This window comes from Dermacentor variabilis, chromosome 2 (assembly GCF_050947875.1).
Source record: "Dermacentor variabilis isolate Ectoservices chromosome 2, ASM5094787v1, whole genome shotgun sequence".
NCBI lineage: Eukaryota > Metazoa > Arthropoda > Arachnida > Ixodida > Ixodidae > Dermacentor > Dermacentor variabilis.
In genome coordinates, this window is record NC_134569.1 from 16666723 (window position 1) to 16691671 (window position 24949).

Below are 24949 nucleotides of genomic sequence, written 5' to 3' on the forward strand. Positions count from 1 at the left end.
AGAGGTCCGAGTACTGAACCTTGAGGTACACCGGAAGTTAGGCTTCGAAGTGGGAAGCTATAGTGGCTGTTTGCAGTTAGAAATTGAGAGCGATTAGATAGGGAGCATTCAATCCACTTCAGGATGTTAGCGTCAAAGTTCGCTGACTAAGTTTATAATGTAGAACTTTATGACACGCCTTATCAAATGCTTTAGCGAAGTTTAAAAAAAAAGAAAACGCTATCTGCAAATGACGAACGGTCGAGAGAATACGATGCACGGAACGGTCACCACCGCTACTCTTGGACTTTGTCCGATACCAGTCAACGAACCTTGGAACGTCGCTCACCGCCTAGACAGCCTACTAATACAGCGGAACATCAGTCTGCCTCCGGGGCGTGGTACCGACACGGCTATGGCTGCGCCGCTCACGCAAATGCTCTTCTTTGTGCAGGTCAGTCAGAATGCAACGTGCGATGCTTATTCTATTGTCATTCTGCCGGTACCACCCCCAGTGCTTTCTGCGAGTGTGAGAGCTCATGCCTGTCGCTTTCGACCTGTGTTTTGTAGGCGCTATCGGTTCAAGTTGCTACGCCGCTTCGCATTTTACTTTTTGTTGTTACTTGTATGTGGTGACGTCGAGATGAACCCTGGCCCTGACGATACAGTTCTTAACCGTCTTTTAGACGGACAAAAGGAAATTAAGGAAAAACTTGGTGCTCTTGAAAAACACCAAGCCGAAAGTAACTCTGCCATATCGGACCTCAACGAAGGTATGACTAAATTAGAAACAACGCTTACTAAACTGCACAGCGTCGTAAAGGGATGCAAACAGATTTGCGAAGTGCAGCAAGCTGAGCTAAAGGCGCTTGTAGATAAGGTTGATGACCTTGAAAACCGCAGTAGGAGGTGTAATTTAATTTTTTATGGTGTGAAAGATGATGAACAGGAAACGTATGAAAAGGCTGAGGAATGCATCTTAGAAATTTGTCAGTCGAAGCTTCAATGTGAAAACGTATCAATAGAGAGAGCACATCGTCTTGAAAGGCATAATCCTAATAAAAAGCGGCCAATAATGGTCAAGTTTCTTTCGTTTAAGGAAAAACAGGCAGTGTTATCAAGCGCGAGGAAATTAAAGGGCTCAGACATTAGTATTTCAGAGGACTTTTCTGAGAGCGTGCGCAAAAAGCGGAAACGATTGTGGGATTATGCCAAGGCGAATCAAGTGAATACTGGCAAAGTAAACCTCAAGTTCACTACTCTTTACATAAATAAGGTAAAATACGTCTATAATGAATCCCTGGACCAAGTTGTACAAGCAGACTGGCAGGAACTGAAAGCGGATGGGTCGGTGCTTTCTTTTCTTATTGTGAATTGCAGAAGCATAAGAAATAAAGGTGATGAATTTTCTAGCCTCGTTGATATGTCTAGACCAACTGTCGTTCTTGGATCTGAATCCTGGCTCGATGCTGACGTTGAGGATAATGAAGTATTTACCAGGGGCTTTGTTTATTACCGTAAGGACCGAAATCGTTTCGGGGGCGGCGTTTTTATTTTGGTGGATGCGACAATGTGCTCCCGGGAAATTGATATTGAATGCAGTCAAAGTGAAATGTTGTGGGTAGATTAGATTGAAGAACGGCAGGTCATTATCGGTATGTTCGTTCTATCGCCCACCAGGAAGCAAAGTTAATATTCTAGGTGAGCTTACCGCCGCAATGGAGACAGTGAGCACCGATTATCTAGCTATAGGCGGTGATTTTAATCTTCCAGAAATCAATTGGTCTCTGGCAGATCCCAGTTCCAGCGCTTGCAGCCAGTCAAGTAAAGAAATGTTGAAGATATGTCGCCTCTTCGAGCTAACACAACTAGTTCTAGAGCCCACACGAGCAAAAAATGTTTGATTTATTTTTCACTAACACGCCAGAGGCGGTGCGTTCTACAGTAGTGCTGCCGAGCATAAGCGACCACCAAGCTGTATTGTGCGATATGAATTTGCAGTATGTGAGAGCTGCTAACAGTGGTCCACGGCATATCTATAGCTATCAAAATCACGTGTCAGTGAAATGACCCTGGCTCTAGATTCCTACTATGATGTATTTGAGACACAGGCTGAATTCATGAATATGGAAGAATTATGGGAAGTATTTAAGAACAAGTTGCTCGAGATGCGTGAAAGATATGTCCCATCATGGGTTATGACGGCGCGGCGCAGCAAAAGTAAGCCGTGGTGTTCTCGACAGGTGAAACGCAAGGCCAGGCAGAGAGCTCACGTTTACGCTGCTTATAAGAAAAACCCTTCGTTGAAGCTTAAAGATAAACTCAAAAACAAAACTGAAGAGATGAAGGTAGCTACGCAGACAGCCAAATATAAATACTTTAGCACGTTCCACCTGCGTATACAGAAAAGACCGAATGAACTGTGGCAATTCTTTAAAATGAACAGTAAAGATGTATTATCAATACCTGCTCTTGATAGCGACGGTGCTACCATCCACAACGACATTGAAAAAGCCGAGTGCTTTATCTCGTTTTTCAGTTCTGTGTATGCTGCTCGTGTTGACACTCAAAACACTGTGGCGCGATCCACCCAAGTGGTGGGTGAGCCCATGGACGGTATCGTGATCGACCAACGAGGAATAGAGGCAGCTCTCAGAACATTGAATGCGTCTAAAGCAACTGGGCCTGATGCTTTGTCACCAGCACTGCTTTCTTTGTGCCCACGGGAGGTGTCCAAATATCTGCGTGTAATCTTTACTAAATCTTTACTAGAAATATCTTTACCAGATGACTGGAAACTTGCCAATGTCGTCCCTGTGCATAAAGGTGGACCGCGAAGTAGAGTTTTGAATTACCGGCCTATCTCGCTTACTAGCGTTGCATGTAAGATACTTGAGCATATGCTTTACAGTAATGTTATGAGCCACATGAACGTGCACTCTTTGCTCAGCCCCCAGCAGCATGGATTTCGCAGTAGATTTTCCTGTACAACACAGTTGCTTGAGCTCACGCATGATTTAGCAGGAGCTCTGGATAGGGGTTTTTCTGTTGACTGTTTGTTTTTAGATTTTAAGAAGGCGTTCGATGGTTGTCCCTCACTCTTTACTTATAGAAAAATTAGTAATATATAATATAAACAGTTCGGTTGTTAACTGGATAAAAGAATACTTAAATTTAAGAAAACAAAAAGTTGTGCTTAATGGCAAAACATCCCGTGAAGTTGATGTGTCCTCTGGAGTGCCCCAAGGATCAGTCATAGGACAACTTTTATTTCTTATCTATATAAATGATATTTGCTCCAGTATTTCATCGCAAATCAGGCTATTTGCCGATGATTGTGTTTTGTACAGGACTATTCATACTACCCATGACTGCAACGTTTTACAAAACGACCTGTACAAGGTAAATGAGTGGTGCAACAAGTGGCACATGCACATTAACATGAAAAAAACCGTTCATATGCGTTTCTCGAGGAAAAGAACCCCTCATGACTTCTGTTACTCTTTAAATTCAACCATGATGATATCGGTTCAGGAGCAAAAACATCTCTGCGTTTATTTCACACCTGTTCTTTCTTGGAGCCGTCACATCGATCATATCACAAGTAAAGCATGCCGCATTCTAGGTTTCCTGCGCAGATGTGCAAAAATGTTGCCACTGGAGACAAAGGTATCGTTGTACAAATCAAATGTCCGATCTGTTCTGGATTATGCGTGTGCTGGTGTGGGATCCGCGGACGGCACGTGACGTGAACAGTTCAGAAAGAATTCAAAGCATAGCCGTTCGTTTTGTTTATTCAAGTTACCCTAGGAATTTCAGTGTTTCAAGAGCAAAAGAAAGCCTCAGTTGGGAGCCACTGCAGCAACGCAGGAAATATCTCAGACTGAAACTCTTTCATAACATATTCCACTCTCGAACAGGTATAAATCCCGGGAAATATTTTTCCAAGCCTGATTACGTTTCTCAAAGGCTGGACCATGAAAATAAGGTTAAAGAAATAGCCTGCAAAACTGAAGCGTTTAAAATGTCATTTTTCCCCAGAACCATAAGCCAATGGAACAAGCTACCATCCGATGTCGCAATGATTCTATCAAATGATGTATTTTCAAACTGTATACGCCCACTGAAGTAAGATAGTGTTTTTGTGTGTATGGTACGAGTATGAAAGCATTCCGGGTATATGTATTATGTATGTATTATGTATTATGTACGGGTATTTGATTTCACCGTCATCCCATGCACACGCTTTATTACTGGACCAATTGTCGTTTCGTCGCACGTGTGACCGCCTAATCCTGCTGCACAAAATCGTTCACGGATCATCTAACATTGAAGCGCCTATCTCGCTAACCACACCTACTGCGCGAGTAACCCGACGTACTCACCCATTAAACATAGATCCCTTCGTTCCAAAAATAGATTGCTACAAGTTTTCTTTTTTTCCACACACTGTTGAATTATGGAATAACTTAGATGGTTCTCTGCGTTCATTTCCGACTAATCAATTTCAGAAAGAACTGCCTAACCACGTTGGTTGACATGCTTTATTCATAAGTTATGTAACCCACCTCTGCTATGTCTCTAAAATGAGATAGCAGTATTTGTAAATAATTGTAAATAATAATAATTGTTTTGACTGCTTTATTTATTGGTTCTTTGTTTCCTTCTCCCCCCCTACCCCCGCTGTAATGCCTAGGGGCGCTGTGGGTATTGTGATAAATAAATAAATAAATAGATGCAATTTGTGCGTAAAGATTGCAAGCTGAGTTTCACACGAATGTGTAAGACGAATGAACGCGGATGTATAACAATTAATGCGCGCGCGTACCTTTCGTCACGATGACCACCGGTCAAGACAGTAAATGTGTTCGTGCCTTTGTTCAAAATTCTGTGTCCCGTCTTCGTCATGTCCTACACAGCTTCCCTGGTCACCCACATTCACAGAGTGGAATGGCTCATGACTTTTGCTTCGCACGTTTAATATTTCAGTCTGAAAATTGATTTAACATTACAGGCATGCGCTGTCGGTGTTTTGTTTCATGACATTTGTTTGTGGGCTGTCATTCTAAAAATTCCGAATAATAACTTTGTAACGAATGTAAGACAAAGTATGCGCAACTTTAGCGATAGAAGAAGAACTTCAGTGCCGCATGGAATATATATTTTCGCTCACAGGAAACCCGACGTCGGACGTCGACATCGGATTTTCTGCGACACGGGGCCACGCGCGTTTAAAGCGCGAAGCGGACACACGCACCGCCCCCGCCGTGAGGAGGCCGCAGTGCTCCGCGGCACAAGGCGACAACGCCGGCAAGGAGACCCTGCAGTTGTAGCCGATGCGTGCTCTTTGTTCATGCGTCTACACACGCCAAACCGCGTGTGTTTACCTAGCTCGTACTTACTGCATGCAATGCATACAGCTACGAGCTGTAACACTATGCTATCACATTCACTGCTTCGCCCATTACGGCGAAACAGATTTAAAAAAAAGAAAAGGCTCAGTGGCCTTCCACTCTGTGAAGAAGGATGACCAGCGAAGCTGTGTATGTGGGCCCCTTAATGGAAAAATGCAGCTCCGTTGTCGGTCGGCCCGGTATTGCACTATTGGGGACGAGGACTTACGGAGTCGCCATCTCTGGGAAACGCCTCCCTTGCGTAGTATGAGGGATCACGCGCGCGCCCCTCATAGGTTTGGCTGTCGGCGCTCAATAAAAACACAAGGCGGGAGCCCTCCTGGACATTTCTGTAAGTTCTCGCGAAACGACGGAAGTTTTCTGCCGTTTAGATAATAATCTTAGGCAAACAGAAAGCACAGAATCGTTTACAGACGCTATCTCTTTACCGAATACGTATACAGCGAAAGCCACTGCGCGCGGTCGCCGCGATGGAGTCTCCCGAACCGGCTTCTTGCTTGAAAGGTCGGCACTCGCTGAGCGCAAACTATGTAAAATATGTCCTTATAGTGGGCGGTCTGTATAACCAAATGGCGCTTAAGAGAACGAAGCCTCAGTGCATGCAGCGATCGCACGGGATCGCGGCGACCAAGTGCGCGTCTGCATGCATGCCCGCGCACAAGGTTTCGCTTTCACTGAGAGCGTTTTCGCACCGTGCTGTGAGCTTTAGGCCGCAGCATGTGAGCATTTCACAGTCCACAAGCAACCACTGTTGCGTGGACGTCATCAGAGCTGTTCAAAGACAATTTCGTTTTAACAAGGGACTTCGACGTCTACGGCAACTGTGATGTGCCGTCGCAACGATTTAAGTTTTTTTTTTCTAAATTCTTGGACGTTTCAGTATTACTTCTAAAGTTGCGTCGCACTGCATGCAGTCAGCGGGCGATTTCGCGCTGCTTCTTTTTCGTAATCCAGTGCGTTAATTCATAACACAAACATGACCATATGCCATGCCATTATTTAATGTGCTTCTTACCACTCCCTTTCCATTCCAGAGAACTTGCCAATGTCTAGCATCAATAAGTTCATAGACCAAACCGTCAAGACATTATCCGGGCAGGGATCGCGGGCGAACGTCTCAGTGCGCGTTTTCTGCTACTCACCGAACATCGCAGTCCCGGCGCCGTAGCAGAAATATTCCTCGCGTATGTGCTTGCTGCATACCAGAGTTGTAGCCGACGGCTGTTTCCCGTTCTAAGTTTCGCGTGCCAAGCTTCATGCAGCTTCTTCTTGTGCGGCTACGTGTGTATAAAGCTGACACCGGGCTCCGTTGCATGCGTCCGGCACTGCGGCACCGAGCAGTAGCCTACCATGCTGCACATTTCCAAAGGCAGCCACTACCTAGTCTACTGAATGCAAATGTTGTAAACAGACACCCGAGGCGGGAAAGTCTCACCACTTAATAAGAACCGCAGCGCAGGTGGGACTTTCGTTTTCAGCTCGCTTCGGCGCTTCCGAAGCAGCCGAAGCGGCCGCTGTGTCCATCTGATCCCTCATGCTCCGTCACGCCGACGGTGGCGCCAGCTTTTCCAGTGGTGGAGCTCGCCACCAATATTTGCCTCTTGTACAGCATGCAGCGCACAATGTTGGGGCCAATACTGTGGGATCGGCCCATGTATGGGGAGTTTTGTGTCTACACGCGGACAAGATCCTGGTGGAACTAGCCCTTGACATCTTCGCTGTAATTTGCTTTAAAATTGGTTCCGTTTTTGTGTATCTCAATTAATTAATTGATTAGTTAACGGCGACGACGAACGCGGGAGTAGTGGCACGAGCGCGTTCGCGCGGTAGCGCCGTGGGGCGCCAACGAGTCAGCTGCGGAAGACGACGACGCTGCAGCCGTGACGATGATAGCTTTGCGTTAACATGCGCACACGATCCGTAGCTTTTAACAGCTTCACTGTAAAATCAATAAATTTGTACAGAGGCCCGCTTCGAACACAGAACCTCTAGCACAGAATGCCGAAAATGTAACCATTTCGCCATTGATGCTTTGCCCAGATGATAATGGTGCGCCTCACGTGCACATCGTAGTTTTTGAATGCAAAACGCAGGAAATTATTTGACACTTCAGTAACACGTCACTGTACGTCAAAGCATGGGCCGGTTCCGAATATAGTGCAGTTTTAAAATATAAGCCAATCCCGAAGATTGCGCATCTAAAATTGAGGGCCGGTCCCGAAGATAGTGCAGTGTGAAAAAAAAAATTATGCAGCTCCACGCTGCTCCTATATACTCGCCTCATCCTGGGGGTGATGCAATTGAGTGCGGTGCGCAGTGACTGCACCCGTATATCGCCCCCAAGTCGCTCAGGCAGACTTTCATCGACTTCAACTGGAGGTTCCATCTTTTCTTTTATTTTTTATTTTTATTCGGGAGGATCTGTCGCAAGACATATAGGTAACATAAATAACAAAAACAACAAAAGTAAGACGAAAGCTTCCCACTCTGCGTCGTGGAGGAAATGCAGCTGTGCCTCAGCAAACATACTGTCCATCACCCAACGGCTGCAGCTTTAAGGTGGGCCTGGCTTCTGTCTAGCCTTTCTTAAAATCCTTAGTCCGATCGGCCGCTGATCGCCCGCGTGGGCGATCAGACTCCGATGATCAGATCGCCTGTGAAGCGCGGCGAGCATCTGGCGTTGTGACGGAGCACTTGGGGCAGGCTCCTCGGTCGCTGTTCGTCGACGGTGCAAGGGCGGCCCGAGCCCGAAGCCTCCGAAGAGGTGCATTGGCGCAGGAACTGTATACTCCTTCTGTGCCGGTCAATTGCATTCGATTAGCTTTCCTTTGGAAGCTCACAGCAGCACATAGGTGAAAAAAAGAAAGAAAGTATGATGCTAGAAAAGAGTCAGCTGCTACAACACGGATGGGATTCTCTAATACGGCTTTATCGCAAAATGACTCATTGTTAAGCTCGGCAGAAGTTGTTGCGGCCACAGCTGGTTCACAAACAAGGCAAGCGCTTGTCTTGCGCCCACATCCACCTGTCCCGTCTAAAGTGTGCCCCTGCATATCAATCCTGCAAATCGTTAAGCTTATTTAACGAATGTCGCCAATATTTTTTCTATTTATTACTGCGTACTATTTGGGACAAAACTGGTTTCAAACGAACAGAAATATCATTATAAATTTATTACAAATGTATTAAAAATAGTCATCTTGAAAGCCCGACCTCTCGAAACCGCACGATCGTTTGAACCTAACCGCAGTACGGCCATTCATATTCCATAAAACAAAATTACACCGGCAACATAAATTTGCGAGCTCCCGTTAAACGTATATTTCATTAACTTCACGAATGCTTCCGTTTGTCCTTGGCGCACATCTTTCCAGCTGCGACTGCAAAGCAGAATGTTCGTGGCGTCTCTACATGTAGTGAATAAATCCTGCGAACTGTTTCGATAAACAGCTGTATTGTGGTGTTCTTACAACGTGCCTAAGCTGCTCCGTATGCTACGACGGAGGCCCCAGTGGAGGTCACCAGATGCATCCTCACCGCCTGGGATTCTTTAACGCGCGCCCAAATGGAAGTTTCTTCTTGCCCATTCTGCCCCCCATCGAAATGCGGCAGGGAGTCGAACTCGCCACCCTGTGCTTAGCAGCAGAAAGTTCTTGATGAACAGCGAACACCTCGAGTGTATAGTACATGAAACAATTTCGAGTATTTTATTGGTATTCAGTTCTGCCGGGGCGGAATGCAAAAACTCTCGTGCACGTTTACGCACGCTGGTAGGCAGTGAAAACAACCAATCTTGTAATATATATATATATATATATATATATATATATATTAGACGAAAGCCACGGAATCGCCTCGTATCTGGCATGGAAGAGTGACCACCAAGGGCGGCATCAGCGCGCAGTGCTAGGCGTGGCCTCCGAGATGGCATCGGTGAAATCTCAGAGGCCACGACTAGCGCTCACTCTGTTTGGCGCAACGCTAAAAAGTGGAGTTTCGATGCCAGTTCCGAGGAACCACTCCAGCGAGGTCGCTACATGGGTTGGCCACTTCTAATCTCCATAATTCCTGTCAAAAAAAATTTTTTTTATTATTCCGCGCTGTTAACCTTGGTCTCTGTCACCGTAGTCTGCACTAACCCAAATAAAAGCAGGCTTCTGTGCCTGAAGAGTTCAATAATCACAGGTAGCCAAAATTAAACCGCACGCCCCCGCTCAGCGTTCCTGGCTGCCCTTACGTATATTTTGTCAAATCTACATGGATATTCCTGTAATAATTGGCGGAAAGACGCCGATTATTACTGGAGCGGCCAAACTTAGAATTTAAGATTTCAGATTTTAAGTGCCGCGACGTCATTATGACGTCATGGATTTCAAAGTATTATTCTTGCATTTGAGCCGCTCGAAGTCCTCGAAGCTTGCTTGCTTTGGAACGCAATTTGGTGCTTCTTTAGTGATAAACTATTCGCTACACAGGGGACTACGCCGTTGACAGCGGCGACGTTCACGGCGAACTGGCCCGATAACTGCCAAGGTGGCGCCGCGGCCTCCATTTTTTGCACGGCAGCAAAAGTGGCCAGTGTGGCCGCGAGCTCACGCAATGCGTCAGAACACAGGCGACTCGGCGTTCTTCCCTACGGGGGTCATTTATTCGCTCGTTCGTTGGCCAAAACACGGGGTCTGCAACGTCAACGCGCAGCTGACAGCCTAACAAAAGTGCCCAGGAAGACAGATAACAAAATAAGAAGTGGTAAATAATAACAGCCCCAGCGGAGACTGACATGTCGAGTTTGCGGAATGGATTTTTAGCCCCAATTTACGGTCGACCTTTCATCTGTGCTCAAATCGCGAGCGACGGCGACATTTCGCGATGTATTTGCAGCGCGCGGGCTTCGCGTCGTCAGTGTTTCCGGGTTGATACGATAACGAAATAGCAACCTAAGCGATAAAAAGTGCCACAAGGTCCCTCCGCGCTAAAGAAGCCTATTTTTAGCCCGTTGGTTTTCGTTTTTTGCACGAACCGACATGCCGGCATGCCGCCGTGAAACGCGACCGTTAACGCAACGAGAAGCATAAATCCAACGTTGTCATCCTTTGCGCGGAGTTTCGACTCTCCGCGCTTCGAGAAGTGACATCGGGAAACGAGATTCTCCCATTTTGAAAAGAATCCACGCAAACAAGTTTACCGGCAATGTTTCCAGACTCGACATAAAGAAAAAAATTAAAAAGGAATAAAGCAAACCACTTTGCTGTACGAAAAGGAGGAAGAAAAGGAACAGAACGAGAAATAAATCCGCTTGTATCTGCGAAGGGTAGCGGGTGACTAGCACACGAAAGTACCCGCACATCAAGCTGTGGAAAAATCCATACAAAGATTGTACGTTGGAAAACGCAAACACGAATGACTCTACATGACAGAATGTTGTACAGCAAGTATTTTAAAAATTATTTTTGCATTTATGGGTTCAAAACAGCAGCAACAACAACCTGAGTAACTAATTTTAGCATTTCTAGCGCCAAAAAAAATAAATAAATAAATAAAGTCCTGCACCGCACTGTTTGCTTGTCACGCTTGAAGTTTCGGAGCTCGCCACGAGAGTACATATCGTGATAGAGGAGGAAACACTAAAATTAGCCCGAAAGAGGGAAGAGCTAGTTGTTGCACATGTTGGTCTATGAATGCAAGCGATCAGGGCTGACATCACTTAACCCACAAAGCCGAACGTGTCATTTTTTATACGAACTTGATGCTTAAGAACTTTGATTTAAGTGATGGAAACTCAATCTATAGCCCAGACCAGTATTCTTGACATCCTAGAAGGAGTTTTCCGTTGTGGATAGTTCAGCAAATCAATTCCTATACTAATTAATTTTACTCAATTACCAGTTCACTGGTTTCTTCGTACCAATATACTCTCCATGGCCAGAAATAAATGTGAACAAGGTATCTTGATTTTCTTTGGTGTGAAATAATTCGGGCTTAGTGGACGGAAATACGGACGAAGGCGGCGCGAAGCCCGGACTTGCAAACAAATCGCAATACGTCACCGTCGCTCGCGATGTGAGCACAGATGAAAGGTCGACCGCAAACTGGGACTTAAAAATCCATTCCGGCCACGGCCGCATAACGCGAACGAAAATCTATGTTTGCCTACGGTAAACACGATCCATTATAGGAGGAGCACGAGCGCACTAATCCGACCCTGTCGTAACGATACTAGTAAACCGAAGTAAGGTAGCCGAGTTCGGCGCAGAGAGAAATGTGTGCGCTAGTAAAGCCACGCACTGTGGAGGTCCTCAAATCACACAATTTCAAGAATCGTGCAACATCAGCTCATCGGAACCGACATTTCCTTGCTTGTTGAGAATACGCGGTGACTGAAGGGCAGGCGAACATGCACACAAAAGTCCGGAACACGCCGCCGTCGTTGAAAGTGGGCTGAAACAAAACAACGTTGGTATAGATCCGCGTTTATGCCTTCGGATAGACACGTACAGATACCAGCAGCAGTGTAGAGGAAGACAAGTAAAAAAGTGCATACGCAAAGGGGGGTGGGAGGAGTTAGCGCGGTACAGCAGCTACTGCGCCATTTCACGAATGCGCAGTACGGGAACAAAAGAAAAAAAAATCAGTAAATATAATACTAGGCCGCCCAGCCGTGATCACAGCCTAGCATTATCGAACGGTCGTCGAAGCGGTCAAAGGCCAGCACAGCCGCAGTAACCACGTCTCAAACCACAGGTTACAACGCTGGCTGGCGGGCGCATGCAACAGAAACCGGCCGAGCGCAGACGATTTTCTGCGGCAGCCGGTACGGAGAGGAGCGGGTAGGCTTAACTCACCTTTGGGTCCCTGCGCTGCCGACGAAGCTTTATTCTCCGGCGATATCCTCTGATCGGGCGACTGTCTGCTTTTCATTCGGACACTGTCATGCGCCCAGCACACTGGAGGCGAGGGAGACGCCCTCCTGGCAACGTTCCTCTGTGTCGGGCTGCCCTGTCGCATCAACGCTAGCGGCAGCGTAGGGCGAACCGGCTTGCTCGACGCGGCAGCCACGGAGCTGGGCGATAGCCGGATCCGCTGCGGAGGGATCGCCGACATTTGCACCGCAACACGGTTCACAGCTTGAGCTACGGCCCTTATCGACAAAATACTGGCGGCGAGAGAATAACCTTCGTCCTTTCAGCGTCCGACAATATCGTCCGCTGTGCGAGTCGCCGGCCGGCGGTTGGCTTGACGCGAGTGTTGTTTACAGCGCCGATCACCAGGACCTACGACAACACTCAGTCGGCAGACAAATAAACAGCCTTCGAAACAAGTTCAGCGAAGAGCCGGGCACAAGAAAACCTAATCGACGATGAACCAAATCAAAACGCACCGAAAGAAACAACACAAAGCAGACGGCAGCGAGAAACACACAGCACACGCAGGTCCCTGCCCGTGCCGTCTGTCAAACAAAACAAAAAAATAGCAATTCTCGCTCCCAGCCGGCAGCGCTGCGGCTTCGTGCACGCTGCCAACGAGAGCACGGATCACGTGATATGTGCACGTGACCCGGAGGCGCGTTCGCTGTTGGTCGTCCGTTCGCGCTGTTTATCAATGAAGAGGTGGGGCTTACGCACACTACGTCACAGGCGCGCGCGCGCGTTCCCGTAGTAGCAGCAGTAGCAGAGTCGACGCTCCCGCCACTCTGTTCCTCGCGCATGTGCCCGTATTGCCCCAGTCAGCCCAGTAAACTACCATCACGTGGCAGCGGTCTAAGCCGCGCCGGCCGTTGTGTCCGCTGAACCACGGCCGGGCTCGACTGGCGCCGTCGCTGAACATAGCGGTTCCACAATAGCGCTGCTGTGGCACTACCAATGATTTTCCGTTCCCAGTTACTCGACGATTTCGTCCCTAGGCTTCCTTGTCGGCGCGAAGACGCGCGCGTAGCAGACGAATACCGCGTACCCAGCACACAGCGCGTGTGCGTCGGTGCATGCGACGCTCCCACTCGCACAATCTGTAACGATCGGGCCACCGCGCAGTGGCTCGAACGTTCCTCGCCGCAGGAATGCCTACTATGTATCGTATGACAAGTCACGTGGCTAATGAGACAAGCACGAAGGTCTCTCTTCAATTTCCATTAGCGATTCCCTCGGGGCTGCACAACGTTTATTGTAGTCACTCTTAGAGTTTGCGCTTTGTGTCTGTTTCTCTTTTTTGTACTGTAGAAAGTACGCTGAGAAATTCGTAGTCGAGTGGGGTACAGGTGATGTTTGTGTGCCTATAAGCAGGTGTAATATATATATATATATATATATTGTTAAATCGGCAGACACTTAAGACTGTTTACGGGTGGGAATGCGAAAACATTATGGTCCCTTTAGTGAAATGCATTTTTCCGCGCACTCCTCGCCCGCGCAAGCCCCCCCCCTCCCCCCCCCCCCCCCCGCCTGCGTTCTAACTGCGCCTCGGTAAATCGAAACGCGCCAATCGTTTCAACGCGTTCGCCTGCCCGGGAGGAGTGACGTGCGCAATGGCGCTCGCACTAGGCACACCCAGAACCATGGAGCCGCCATGGCGTCGGGGAAGCGCTCTCATCTCCCTGCCAGACCAAAATTTAGCAAATTTTCTTTTCAAAGGCATTAATTTACTTCATTTACAGGGACCTCCCTTCGAAATGTCTCAATCCGAGTAGAGTGTGGTGCGTTTTTTACTGTTTCCACTGTCGGTTATTTTTCCTCCCATCTTTTGGTCACGGCGATGCCGACGGATCTTCGCGTAATGGGGCGCGTAATGTTTTTGCATTGATACGGGTGCGCGAATGTTCGAAACTCTCGAAAAAGAAAAAAAACAAGTAGAACACTATCCTAATCGATTCTATCTTCGAATGGAATCGTGTAGGACAGTATTCAACGTGTCATCCAAGAGTTATTCGGTTCGGTCTTCAAATCGAATAGTCCCTATTCGCAAATGCCAATATTTTTCGAAATGTTTTAAATATTTAGAAGCGTCAACTGTGCGCAAAAAAAAAAATTGTAGCAGAAGTACGACAAATTTCATTCCCGAAGGCATAGCATAGTATGGCACAAAACATGAGTACTTGCGTAGTGGAGGAGCAGGCCACGTTGCTCACGGAGTCAGAGTTTGCCTGCTATCATAGAATTTCATATTACTTATTTAAAAGCTCTATGCCTGCTAAAGAACAATCATTCGCGCTCTCCGAAAAGGCATGTGTACATGAACATTTGTTCCTTGTGTTCCACATGTGCTTTTAATGAACGACGCTTCATAACGTGCAATGTGATGACAGGCACATGCTAAATTTATGAATACTAGGACGCGAACATTGTTTTACACTAGTTGTGAAAACGGCTGTTCGTTATTTGAAAACTATTATAACGGTATTCGATTTGCTTCTGGCATTATTCGATTCTTTAGTTATTTTTAAAGGGGGCTATCGCTATGAATGTACTGTCTCGTTCTAGGGCGTCTCTAGTCGCGACTACAGCAAGCCGTACGGGTAAGCTGGTGAACAGCGCTATCACATCCAGCGGGCATTGATCGTCCTTTGTTGTCAGCCCGATGAAGGCCTCCGCGTTGCGTACGTGAATCGATATATCTTCCCGGTTGGCCGTGAAATAATCCGATGCCGGCGATTGGACAGAGATCGCACTCCTGAACTTGAGAAGCCTACTACTGCCTCAAAAAATTACTACAGATTCGCATTCCCCTAACATTTAACTCATATACGTTGGGGAAAACACCGTTCATTAGATGAAAACAGAACTTCTGCAATGTGAAAAGATGCTTTCAATTGACCTCGAAGTTTCCCTTGGGAATTACCTCGTTCCATCAAAACGCGTGAAGCCGCATTTTAGGTAAATGGCAGTCTGAAAATGCCCGTTTACTTTGCGCCTTGTATATGTCAATGGCAACCGCCATCAGGCCTTACAACGAAACTTCGTGAATAGCTTTATTGTTTATGTGTGTACCTGGTGGATGTATGTGCCGTTTGTGTGCTTATGTGATCACTGTAGGTGCTGTAATTGTCACCTACCAAAAGTGTTATTGTGTCTGGCGATCAGCCAGATTTATTTATTTATTTATTTATTTATTTATTTATTTACACACATACCTCACAGGCTCCAACTGGAGTATTGCGTGATGGGGGTAAGATAAACAATATGTAGCGAAAACAGGAGAACATAGCTAACAACAAATCAAGCAATTGAAAAAATTGAAAGGATAGACGCCGTTTAACATCACGCAAACGAAGAACAACAAAAACACTCTGGACGATCAGAAACGCGCATGGCTCATCGAACTCCTGGCAAAGAATTGCAAACGCATGTACATCTATAAACTGCTTGCAAGGAGCTAGAATGACGACAGTCAAGTCACATGGTACAAATGAAACAACGTGTGCGCATAACTTCGGAATCATTTTTTTTTTCTTTATGCTTCTCTAAATGATCCCAGATTATTAAATTCAACAATGTGGCTTGGAAGATCGTCCCAAGCTGCTATTGCCAGAGGTAATGCAGATTCGTTAAATGCATTTGTGTGGCCAAATACACGTGTGAAACTGTGTGCATTATATAAGCGGCGAGATGTGCGAAATGGGCGGGAAAGGGGTAATGTAGTTGCATGTAAACTGTGAGTGATTTTGTGCAGTAAGGAAAGCAGAGCTATCGTCCTTCTAGATTCATGAGATGGGATGTCATAGTGATTTCTTTATAACAGTAACGCTAGAATGCCTACTGTAATCTTTTGCGATGAAACGTGAGGGACGGTTTTGGACAGACTCGAGAGAATTTATTAAATATTCCTGATGTGGCGACCACATGGCGGAAGCGAATTCGAGCTGAGTACGAACAAAGGTTCTGTACGCTATTTCACGAGTGGCTGAGGGGGTTTCATGTAGGTTTCGTTTCAGGTAACCAAGTGTGATGCTTTTGCTGCAACATGTTTCATATGCGCCTTCCATGATAAGTTTGTTATAATATGGATGCCGAGAAATTTGTACAAGAGGGTGACAGTGACAGCACTGTTATTAAACGAGTAAGTGTAAAGAGAGTTAGTTTTCGTTTGGCTGATGGTCATTAATTTGCATTTTTCTGTATTTAGTAACATTTGCCATAGCGTGCACCAGTTTGTAATTTTATCTAGATCTTCTTGAAGAGCGATGTTGTCGTCGGGTGCCTTAATTTGTCGATAAGCTACGCAATCGTCGGCAAATAATCTGATTGCTGATGTTATGTTGGATGGCAAATCATTTATATAGATGAGAAACAACAGCGGACCCAGCACGCTACCTTGAGGTACACCAGATGACACATCGGCCAAGGAATATTAATGATTGTCAGTAAACGTAAACTGTTTCCGGGATGTGAGGAAGTTCCTTATACGTGATATTGTAAGGCTGTCTAAATGTAATTATGATAATTTGGCTATCAATCTAAAGTGGGGAACGCGATCAAAGGCTTTGGAAAAGTCAATAAAGATACTATCAATCTGGAAACCATTGTTTATGTATGTGAATAGCTCATTAGTGAATTCGATTAGTTGAGTCTCACAGCGAAGTCCTTTCCTAAAACCGTGTTGTTTTGGGTAGAAGAAATTGTTAGCATATAAGTGCTGCACAATATTAGATGCTATGACATGCTCTAGTAATTTACATGGAATGTTTGTTAATGATATAGGTCGGTAATTACTTATCTTGCTTTTATCACCAGACTTAACGTTTACAGCAGTTCACTAAAGTGTGAATCTCTTGAACTGGCAATAAGTCTCACAGCGAAGTAGACCACGAGGGTGAAACGCACGATTTGGCTCCACTGTAAGTATATCGTATACCTTGCCGATAAATCGAAATCAACTGAATAGTTACCCAGAAACAAAAAAGGAAAGAAAGAAATATCGATGTTTCTTTTCATGCCAAAAAGGTAAGATCAAACCATTAAAAATAAATGTCGCAAGATTTAGCGTACTAAATATAATCATTGCAATAAACCGAAAGCTGTACATAATTTAAAGAAAGGACGAAGAAAATTGCTCCGCATCTTTGGGAAGCAGAATCTGAGAACACTGTGAATTTCCTATTATCTTACTGCGCGGTTCTCCCCCCCCCCCCACCTTTACCCATCCCCTTCCTTGTTACAGCCACACAGCGTAACATTGTAGCTTCCAGATGGCTTCGATATCAGCACACTGAGTGTATTCCACCCAGTGGTGCACTAGATCGACAAATCTATAGAATTGCACGGTGTTGACCTACGCTACTAACCGACTGACGTGTTCGACAGAAACATATCTACAAAAGCTATATTGAAACGACTATCAAGGGGGAAAAGAAATAATGAATAATAGAATTAAAAACTATATAAAAAAAGATAAAAAAAAAACGCCCGAACGGGGGCTCGAACCCCGGACCGTTAGGTTAAAAGCCTAACGCTCTACCGACTGAGCTATCCGGGCGGCCGAGAAAGCGCTCCGTACAAACGGAGGTACAGATCGCGGCACGTTCTTAACTGTTTTGACCATGTTCTTGAGATGTTTTTGAGTGATTAATTGAATCTAAAAGTTGTAGCGCGGTGCGTCGCGTTAAGTCAGTGCATTTTCCTTTCTATCCATCTATCTTTTTTTTTATTCCTTTCCGTCTATAACCTTTTATTCCGGTTACCGCTTTCCTTAGCACCGGGTAGCCAGCCGGTACTTAGACTGGCCAATCTTAGTTAACCTCGGTTAACCTCCCCGTCTTCGCCTCTTCCTTGCTGACAGAACCCAACACGTGGCTCAGCGGCACGATGGGCTTTGGTCCTGGCTCAGCCGTGTCGCGCTCAGCCTGCACAATGGTCTTTTTTTTTTTTTTTCTTGCTGTGATCGAGCTGGTCAACGGAGCTGGTGGGCTGAGTACAATGCGAAGACAATCTACTCCCAGTGCCTCGTCATTTAGTAGACAACATTCGCGGACAGAAGTTTGGAGAACAACGGCTGCAGAAACAAATTTTCAGCTTGGAAGTGGGGATATAGCGTGTTCTTAAAAATAAGTGATTCTAGAGAAAGTGTCACTGACCCAGCTTCATAGATGCCGCAGACAAGGAATTCATCGACGATTACGAAACTAGCTAGGGCGAAATTTGAGCGTAGCTGTATAAGTGCGTTCAATATGTGTTGTGCGGCACGTTACACACACACACACACACACACACACACACACACACACACACACACACACACACACACACACACACACACACACACACACACACACACACACACACACACACACACACACAGAGAGAGAGAGAGAGAGAGAGAGAGAGAGAGAGAGACAGAGCACACAGGGTCATGAATATTTCGCTGCGAGTGTTCGAAAAAAGGTTTTTGCGCTCACCGCTGCACTGTTCTTGCTCAAATTTTGCAGAACGATCGTATTTTGGCGTCGACTTCATTTAGTACAACACTTTCCACCGTTAATTGCCTGGTTTTTAAGAAAAAAGTGCAAATTTGCCTGCACTTATTGGGGTGCGAGCAGCTACTGCGACGGCGCAAGCATAAACCTGTGTCGCCACCTGTCGCCATCTGCAGAAAACAGCTTTTCAGGCAAGGCAGTCGCCTGTAACAGGAGCAGGCAACACGATAGAGTTTCATACAATAATAATATTGTAGGAAACTCTACGGGCAACACGCGACAGCCCTCACTAAAACTCTGCTATCTACACATGACAGCAGGTGGCGACACAACTTTGTACCAGGGCCGGCTTTTCAGACTGCTGAAAACTGCTGCTGAAAACCACCGCATCTGCCGAGGGCGGTATGCAATGCTTTATTGCTTTAGAGTAATGGGAGTAATGATACTTTTAACAGCACACCGCTGCAAGTCCTATTGCAGTTTCTTTTTCCTTTTGTCGCTCCTCTTATTCACGCTGCTTCTCGGGAGTCGGGGACTGCGTTGCATACCCATAGCGGTGTTATCGTACAATAACAATTAAATCAATTGCTAGACTGGTCCTTTCATATACGAAAGGCCAGTGACGTCACCCCCAAGTCGCAAGCTGCCGTCGCCGCGGCGGCTTTCGCAACAGTAATCTTTACGGGTATGCGGTGAGCGCTACGTGTTTCGGATTGTTATCAGGAGCGCATTATTGCCAATTATGTGCCTCGGACGCTCCTTTTCTGCTTATTCTTTAATGAAACGAATGCTGTATGCGTGATACCAAAGAGTGTATGCACTTTTCGCTTGACTTTGCTAAGTGCTTGAAGCCTCTGCCTTACGGGAGTACGAGCCACTGCTCCTGCCGTGTACTGTGGCCGAGATCGGCCCACATTTTTGCTAACGGACGCGGACACAAAAAATGCCGACTACCAAGAGGCTATAACAGCTCCGCTGTCAAAATTGCTCGATGAATCGCCAGTATGATCACTAATTTAAAAATAAAGCACGAACTGTTCATTAATTATTTTCGGGGGCGTGTTGCAGTTGGGGAAATGAAGTCAGCCACCACTTTAAGCGTAACGTCCTGCTAGAAACTCTGCCTTTCACCATTTTCGACAGATAAGTACTCGAAATCTGCGGCGGAATGCAGTGCCGTACCAGTTAATTAACATGTTTCCGGGCTGTGGCCCTGGCTCACAGAAAGCAACAAAGACGACTCGTTCAATTTTTGCTTGTGATGTCTTTCACGCAGTCTGCTTCTCATTCGTCACGCGGCAACAAGTACAGTTTTACTGTGCTTGTTGCATCGTTCTACTGAGAGCATCGTTTTACTGAAGACTAGAAAGAAAAGTGAGGAGAGGGAGTGTTGCCGTTTTTCGTATCGCACGCCCTCTTTTTGTCCCCTTGCTTAAACAGCCTCCTATACGAGGCTATGCTCTTTCACACACGCATTATATATATACACACGCACACACACACACACACACACACACACACACACACACACACACACATATATATATATATATATATATATATATATATATATATATATATATATATATATATATATATATATATATAATTTCTTACCTGCTAAATTGCTGGCTCAACTCCGCTCCAATTTCGCGAATAGGCGTAGCATTTGACATGAATTGAATATATTTAACTGTTTTCAACGAAAAATTCGATGTTTCCGTCGACTGAAACGACGCCACCACTTATGATGCTGCAAGTAACGGATGGATGGATGGATGGATGGATGGATGGATGGATACTATGAGCGTTGGAAGGCCGGGCATGCGTCATTTAAGCATGTGTTGTTGTAAGGCCGAGAATGACTGACAGCAGTGACCAATTGTGACCCGTTAGAAGGGACGGGCTAAATCGGGTAAATGACCCGGCTATGGCTCTTCACAGGTCAACCAAGCTCAAAACTTGTTGCCAGGCACTGAATCCTCGGCTTCGGCGGCGCAAAAGACAGGGCATATCAGTTTCGTATCACTCTGAAAGGACTTCTCCGATGCCAGAGGCAGGCAGACGCGGCCGTAAGCTGTTGGGTATACTTCCATGCACACGCGACTCATGAATTCCCGGTAAGCGCTGAAAGGTTCTTCTTTTTTTTTCCACACTTGTTTTAAGTGCTGTTCAACTTCGCCGAAAATATATCGTGTACCTAGCCGCGTTCATGACCGCATGCTTACGGAAGATTCCGAAACCACGATGTAAGAGAACCATTAAGAAATACTATGCTGTGTCACCTCTCGCGATTAACAAAACCCGTATACCACGGATAGTTCAAGCATGTTTTCAGGCATGTAGGATCCCCTCGGCTCGAACTCTCCGACATAATATTAAGGTGGCCTGCTAACCTGCAGGGTTATCTGACTGAGCTAGCTTGGATGCTCTGTTGCGATACTCCGAAATTCGAATCCTTGCGGTGTTTTTTTTTTTTTTTAATCTGAAGGTGGGAAGCTCGAACTGACCTTCTCCAGTACTCTACATCTCCACGCTTGGAGTGGCGCCTGACACCGGCAAAAATGCCGAGCGCAAATGCGGCTATACTGATCCAAGTACAACCAAATTAGGAAGACCCAGTAAGCTTGAACAAATGCACTCCCTCACCAGAACAGGAACTGGCCTACCTGGTGCAGTGTTAGGCCACTCCCTCCCAAATGACTCATTCGATTAACCAATGGCCCTCAGTCCCCACCAGCTGCGGAGCGCCTGACCATGGCGGAGGTCAGACCTGCGACGCAGCAGAGGGTGTTAAGAATCTGGACCCGGACTGCTTGTAGGTACAGCGGGGCGTGGAACTTGCGGAGACGACGGACGTTTGCGCGCATGCGCGAGTAAGAGCGGGTGCGAAGAAGGAAATGTGGGGAGTTTTGCTCCTTGAAAATACGACTCTGCCTAGGTACTACGGAGGAGTTTCTTGGCGCGCGGTGTATGCGCTTGTCCCTAGGAGTGCCGGCAGAAGTCGCGGGGCGCGGTTGTGCTGAACATAACATCGCAAATTGGCGGCTCGACGCAATCATATTTATTCGAACATGTTTTTACTAACGAAAACAACGTGTCATTATTTCGCATTATTGGCGGCGCCTCCAGGACACCAAAGCGGCAACGGGGACATCAAAGCTAGAAGCCGGACTGGTCCGTGGGTTGGGGCTCGCAGAGGCCTGCGCGTGCCAGGGGAGTATAAGATCGGCTGTCCGCGATAGCGGACAGCCGATTTCATACTTTCCTGGCACGCTTCGGCCTCTGCGGCCCCAACCCACGGGCCGCCCGGCTTCCAGCTTTGATCCCCCCGCTACCGCTTGCGTGCCCCGGAGATCCTGCGCCGCCTGCTTTAATGTAACCTCAGGTGCTCTCCTGAGGCCTCCGTTTGCCGGTTACATGTGCCCTCCTGGAGCAGTACTTGTAAAAAATCCGATCTATCGTCGCGACGAAAAAAGCGACCCGCGACTTATACAACACCAGTCAGAACATTGTCCCTTCAGACACAGCGATAACCAAGCGGCGTCCGCGCCCACTGCCTCACCGCGCGGGCAGCCAGCGGCGGAACCAACTCGATCGCACTCCGCAATGCCGGCATGTCTAGGGGACAAACGAATACAACACGTTCTAAGAAACCTCCTCCGTAGTGCCTAGGCTGAGTCATATATTTAAGGAGCGAAAGCCTCCAGATTTTCTGTTTCGCGGCCGCTCTTACACGCGCCTGCGCAGAAACGTCGAGCTCCGCCAAAAGTGCCACGCCCCGCTGTACCTACTATCAATTCTAAAAACGCGACCCCGGACAGGCCGCCAATGGGAACTCACCCTTACAACGTTTAACACCGGAGCTCTCTCGAGCGAAGCTAGCTGAGGAACTATCAGGCATTGGTTGGGGTATCATTATCCTTAGTGAGGTTGGAAGAACTGGTGAGGATTATACAGTGCTGACAAATAAAATGGCCTCGTCATCTGCTATAGATAGAGGACTACGACATAAGAAGCAGTTCGAAGTAGGATTCCTAATCCATAAGGACATAGTGGGCAACATTGACGAATTCTACAGCATTAATGAGAGGGCAGCAGTAGTTGTAATAAATCTGAATAGGAGGTATAGAATAAAGGTAGTACAAACCAACGCTCCAACCTCCAGTCACGACGATGAAGAAATAGAACACTTTTATGAAGATGTTAAATTAGCGATGCGAAAAGTGCAAACTCATTAAACTGTAGTAATGGGCGACATTAATGCAAAAGTGAAAAAAAAAAAAAGCAGGCTGGCGAACAAGCAATTGGTAACTACGGCGTGCATTCTAGGAACGCTAGAGGAGAGGTGTTGGTAGAATTCGCGGAAAGGAATAAGCAGCGAGTAATGAACACCGTCTTCAGGAAGCGTTAGAACAAAAAGTGGGCCTGCAAAAGCCCTAATGGTGAAAAAAGAAATGAAATTGATTTCATACTTTCTGCCGATCCCAGCATTGTGCAGGACGTAGAAGTGTCAGGTATAGGTAAAGTGCAGTGATCATAGGTTTGTGAGGGCTAGGATTCACCTCAATTTGAACCTAGAAATAGTAAAATTGGTCAAGAAAAACCAGGCCATCCTAGACGCAGTAAGGGTGCAAGCAGACCAATTCAGGTTGACACTTGCAAACAAATAAGCAGCCTTGGAACAAAGATACGAAGATGACATAGTGGCATTGAATGAAACCGTAACTAGGTTGGCTTCAGAAGCAGCAATTGAAGTGGGAGGCAAGGCAACCAGTAGGCAAGCTCTCCCAAGTAACAAAGAACCTAATAAAGAAAGGACAAAGAGTGAAACTGTCCAACTCAAGAGATCAGATAGAATTCTAAGAACTGTCAAAACTGATCAACAAGGAGAAAATAAGGGCTATATTCGAAATTATAACGTGAGAAAGACCGATGAAGCAGTAAAAAATGGACGCACCCTCAAATCTGTGAGAAGGAAACTTAGAATAGGACAAACTAAGATGTATGCACTGAAAGATAAGCAGAGTAATATCACCAGCAATCTATAGTAAAAGCATCAGAATAATTCTATACAGACCTGTACAGTACCCAGAGGAGCCACGATACCTTCATTCGAAGCAGTAATGAACAGGTTGCAGAGACTCCTCCTATAGCTAGCGATGAGGTCCGAAGGGCCTTGCAAGACATGGAACGGGGAAAATCGGCAGGAGAAGGTGGAATAACAGTCGATTTAATCAAAGATGGAAGAGACATAATGCTTGAAAAACTGGCGGCCCTTTATACGAACTGTTTATCGACTTCAAGGGTCCTAGAAGAATGCCAACATCCTACTAATCCACAAAAAGGGAGACGGTAAAGAATTGAAAAAATATAGGCCTATTAGTTTACTTCCAGTATTATGCAAGATATTTCCAAGATAATTTCCAATAGAATAAGGGCAACAATAGACTTCAGTCAACCAAGGAAATAGGCTTGTTTTAGGAAGGGATACTCTACAATGGATCACATCCATGCCATCAATCAGGTAATCGAGAAATCCGCAGAGTGCAATCAGCCTCTCTATATGGCTTTCATAGATTACGAAAAGGCATTTGATTCACTAGAGATACCAGCAGTCATAGAGGCATTACGTAATCAAGGAGTACAGACCGCTCACGTAAATATCTTGGAAAGTTTCTACAGAGATTCCACAGCTACCCTAATTCTCCACAGGAGGAAGGTACCTATAAAGAAAGGTGTCAGACAAGGAGACACAATCTCTCCAATGCTATTCACTGCTTGCTTGGAAGAAGTATTCAAGCTATTAAACAGGGAAGGCTTATAGAATTAAGCATAACGGCGAATATCTCAGCAAACTTCGATTTGCATATGACATTGTCTTGTTCAGCAACACTGCGGACGAGTTACAACAAATGATTGAGGGCTTTAAAAGAGAGAGTATAAGAGTGGGGTTGAAGATTAATGTGCAGAAGACAAAGAATTACTCACAGGGGACTCTGATCATGAGAAAGAAACTTACAGAAGAATAAAAATGTGGTGGAGCGCATTCGGAAGACATTGTCAGATCCTGACTGGAAGCTTACCACTATTATTAGAAAGAAAGGTGTACAATCAATGCTTTCTACCGGTGCTGACATATGGGGCAGAACCTTGG

At 46.1% G+C, this 24949-nt stretch overlaps 1 protein-coding gene, 1 long non-coding RNA gene and 1 other non-coding gene across 4 annotated transcripts in view; 1 reads left to right on the forward strand and 2 right to left on the reverse strand.

The window, feature by feature from the left end:
- The window catches only part of LOC142571428 (protein FAM117B-like), a 218886-nt gene extending 206025 nt beyond the window's left edge, over window positions 1–12861 (reverse strand). For both annotated transcript variants that reach the window (XM_075679769.1, XM_075679768.1), the window contains exon 1: window positions 12236–12861. In XM_075679769.1, coding sequence (XP_075535884.1) covers window positions 12236–12494 — 259 coding nt within the window. In that variant the 5' untranslated portion in view covers window positions 12495–12861. The remainder of the gene's footprint in view (window positions 1–12235) is intronic.
- The window catches only part of LOC142571430 (uncharacterized), a 59957-nt gene that overhangs the window by 24617 nt on the left and 10391 nt on the right, over window positions 1–24949 (forward strand). The window contains exons 2-3 of the long non-coding RNA XR_012825876.1: window positions 16315–16439; window positions 17114–17217. This is a non-coding gene — a long non-coding RNA (uncharacterized LOC142571430). The remainder of the gene's footprint in view (window positions 1–16314; window positions 16440–17113; window positions 17218–24949) is intronic.
- TRNAK-UUU (transfer RNA lysine (anticodon UUU)) lies at window positions 17783–17855 on the reverse strand. Its single transcript has one exon. It is a non-coding gene; the product is annotated as a tRNA-Lys (tRNA).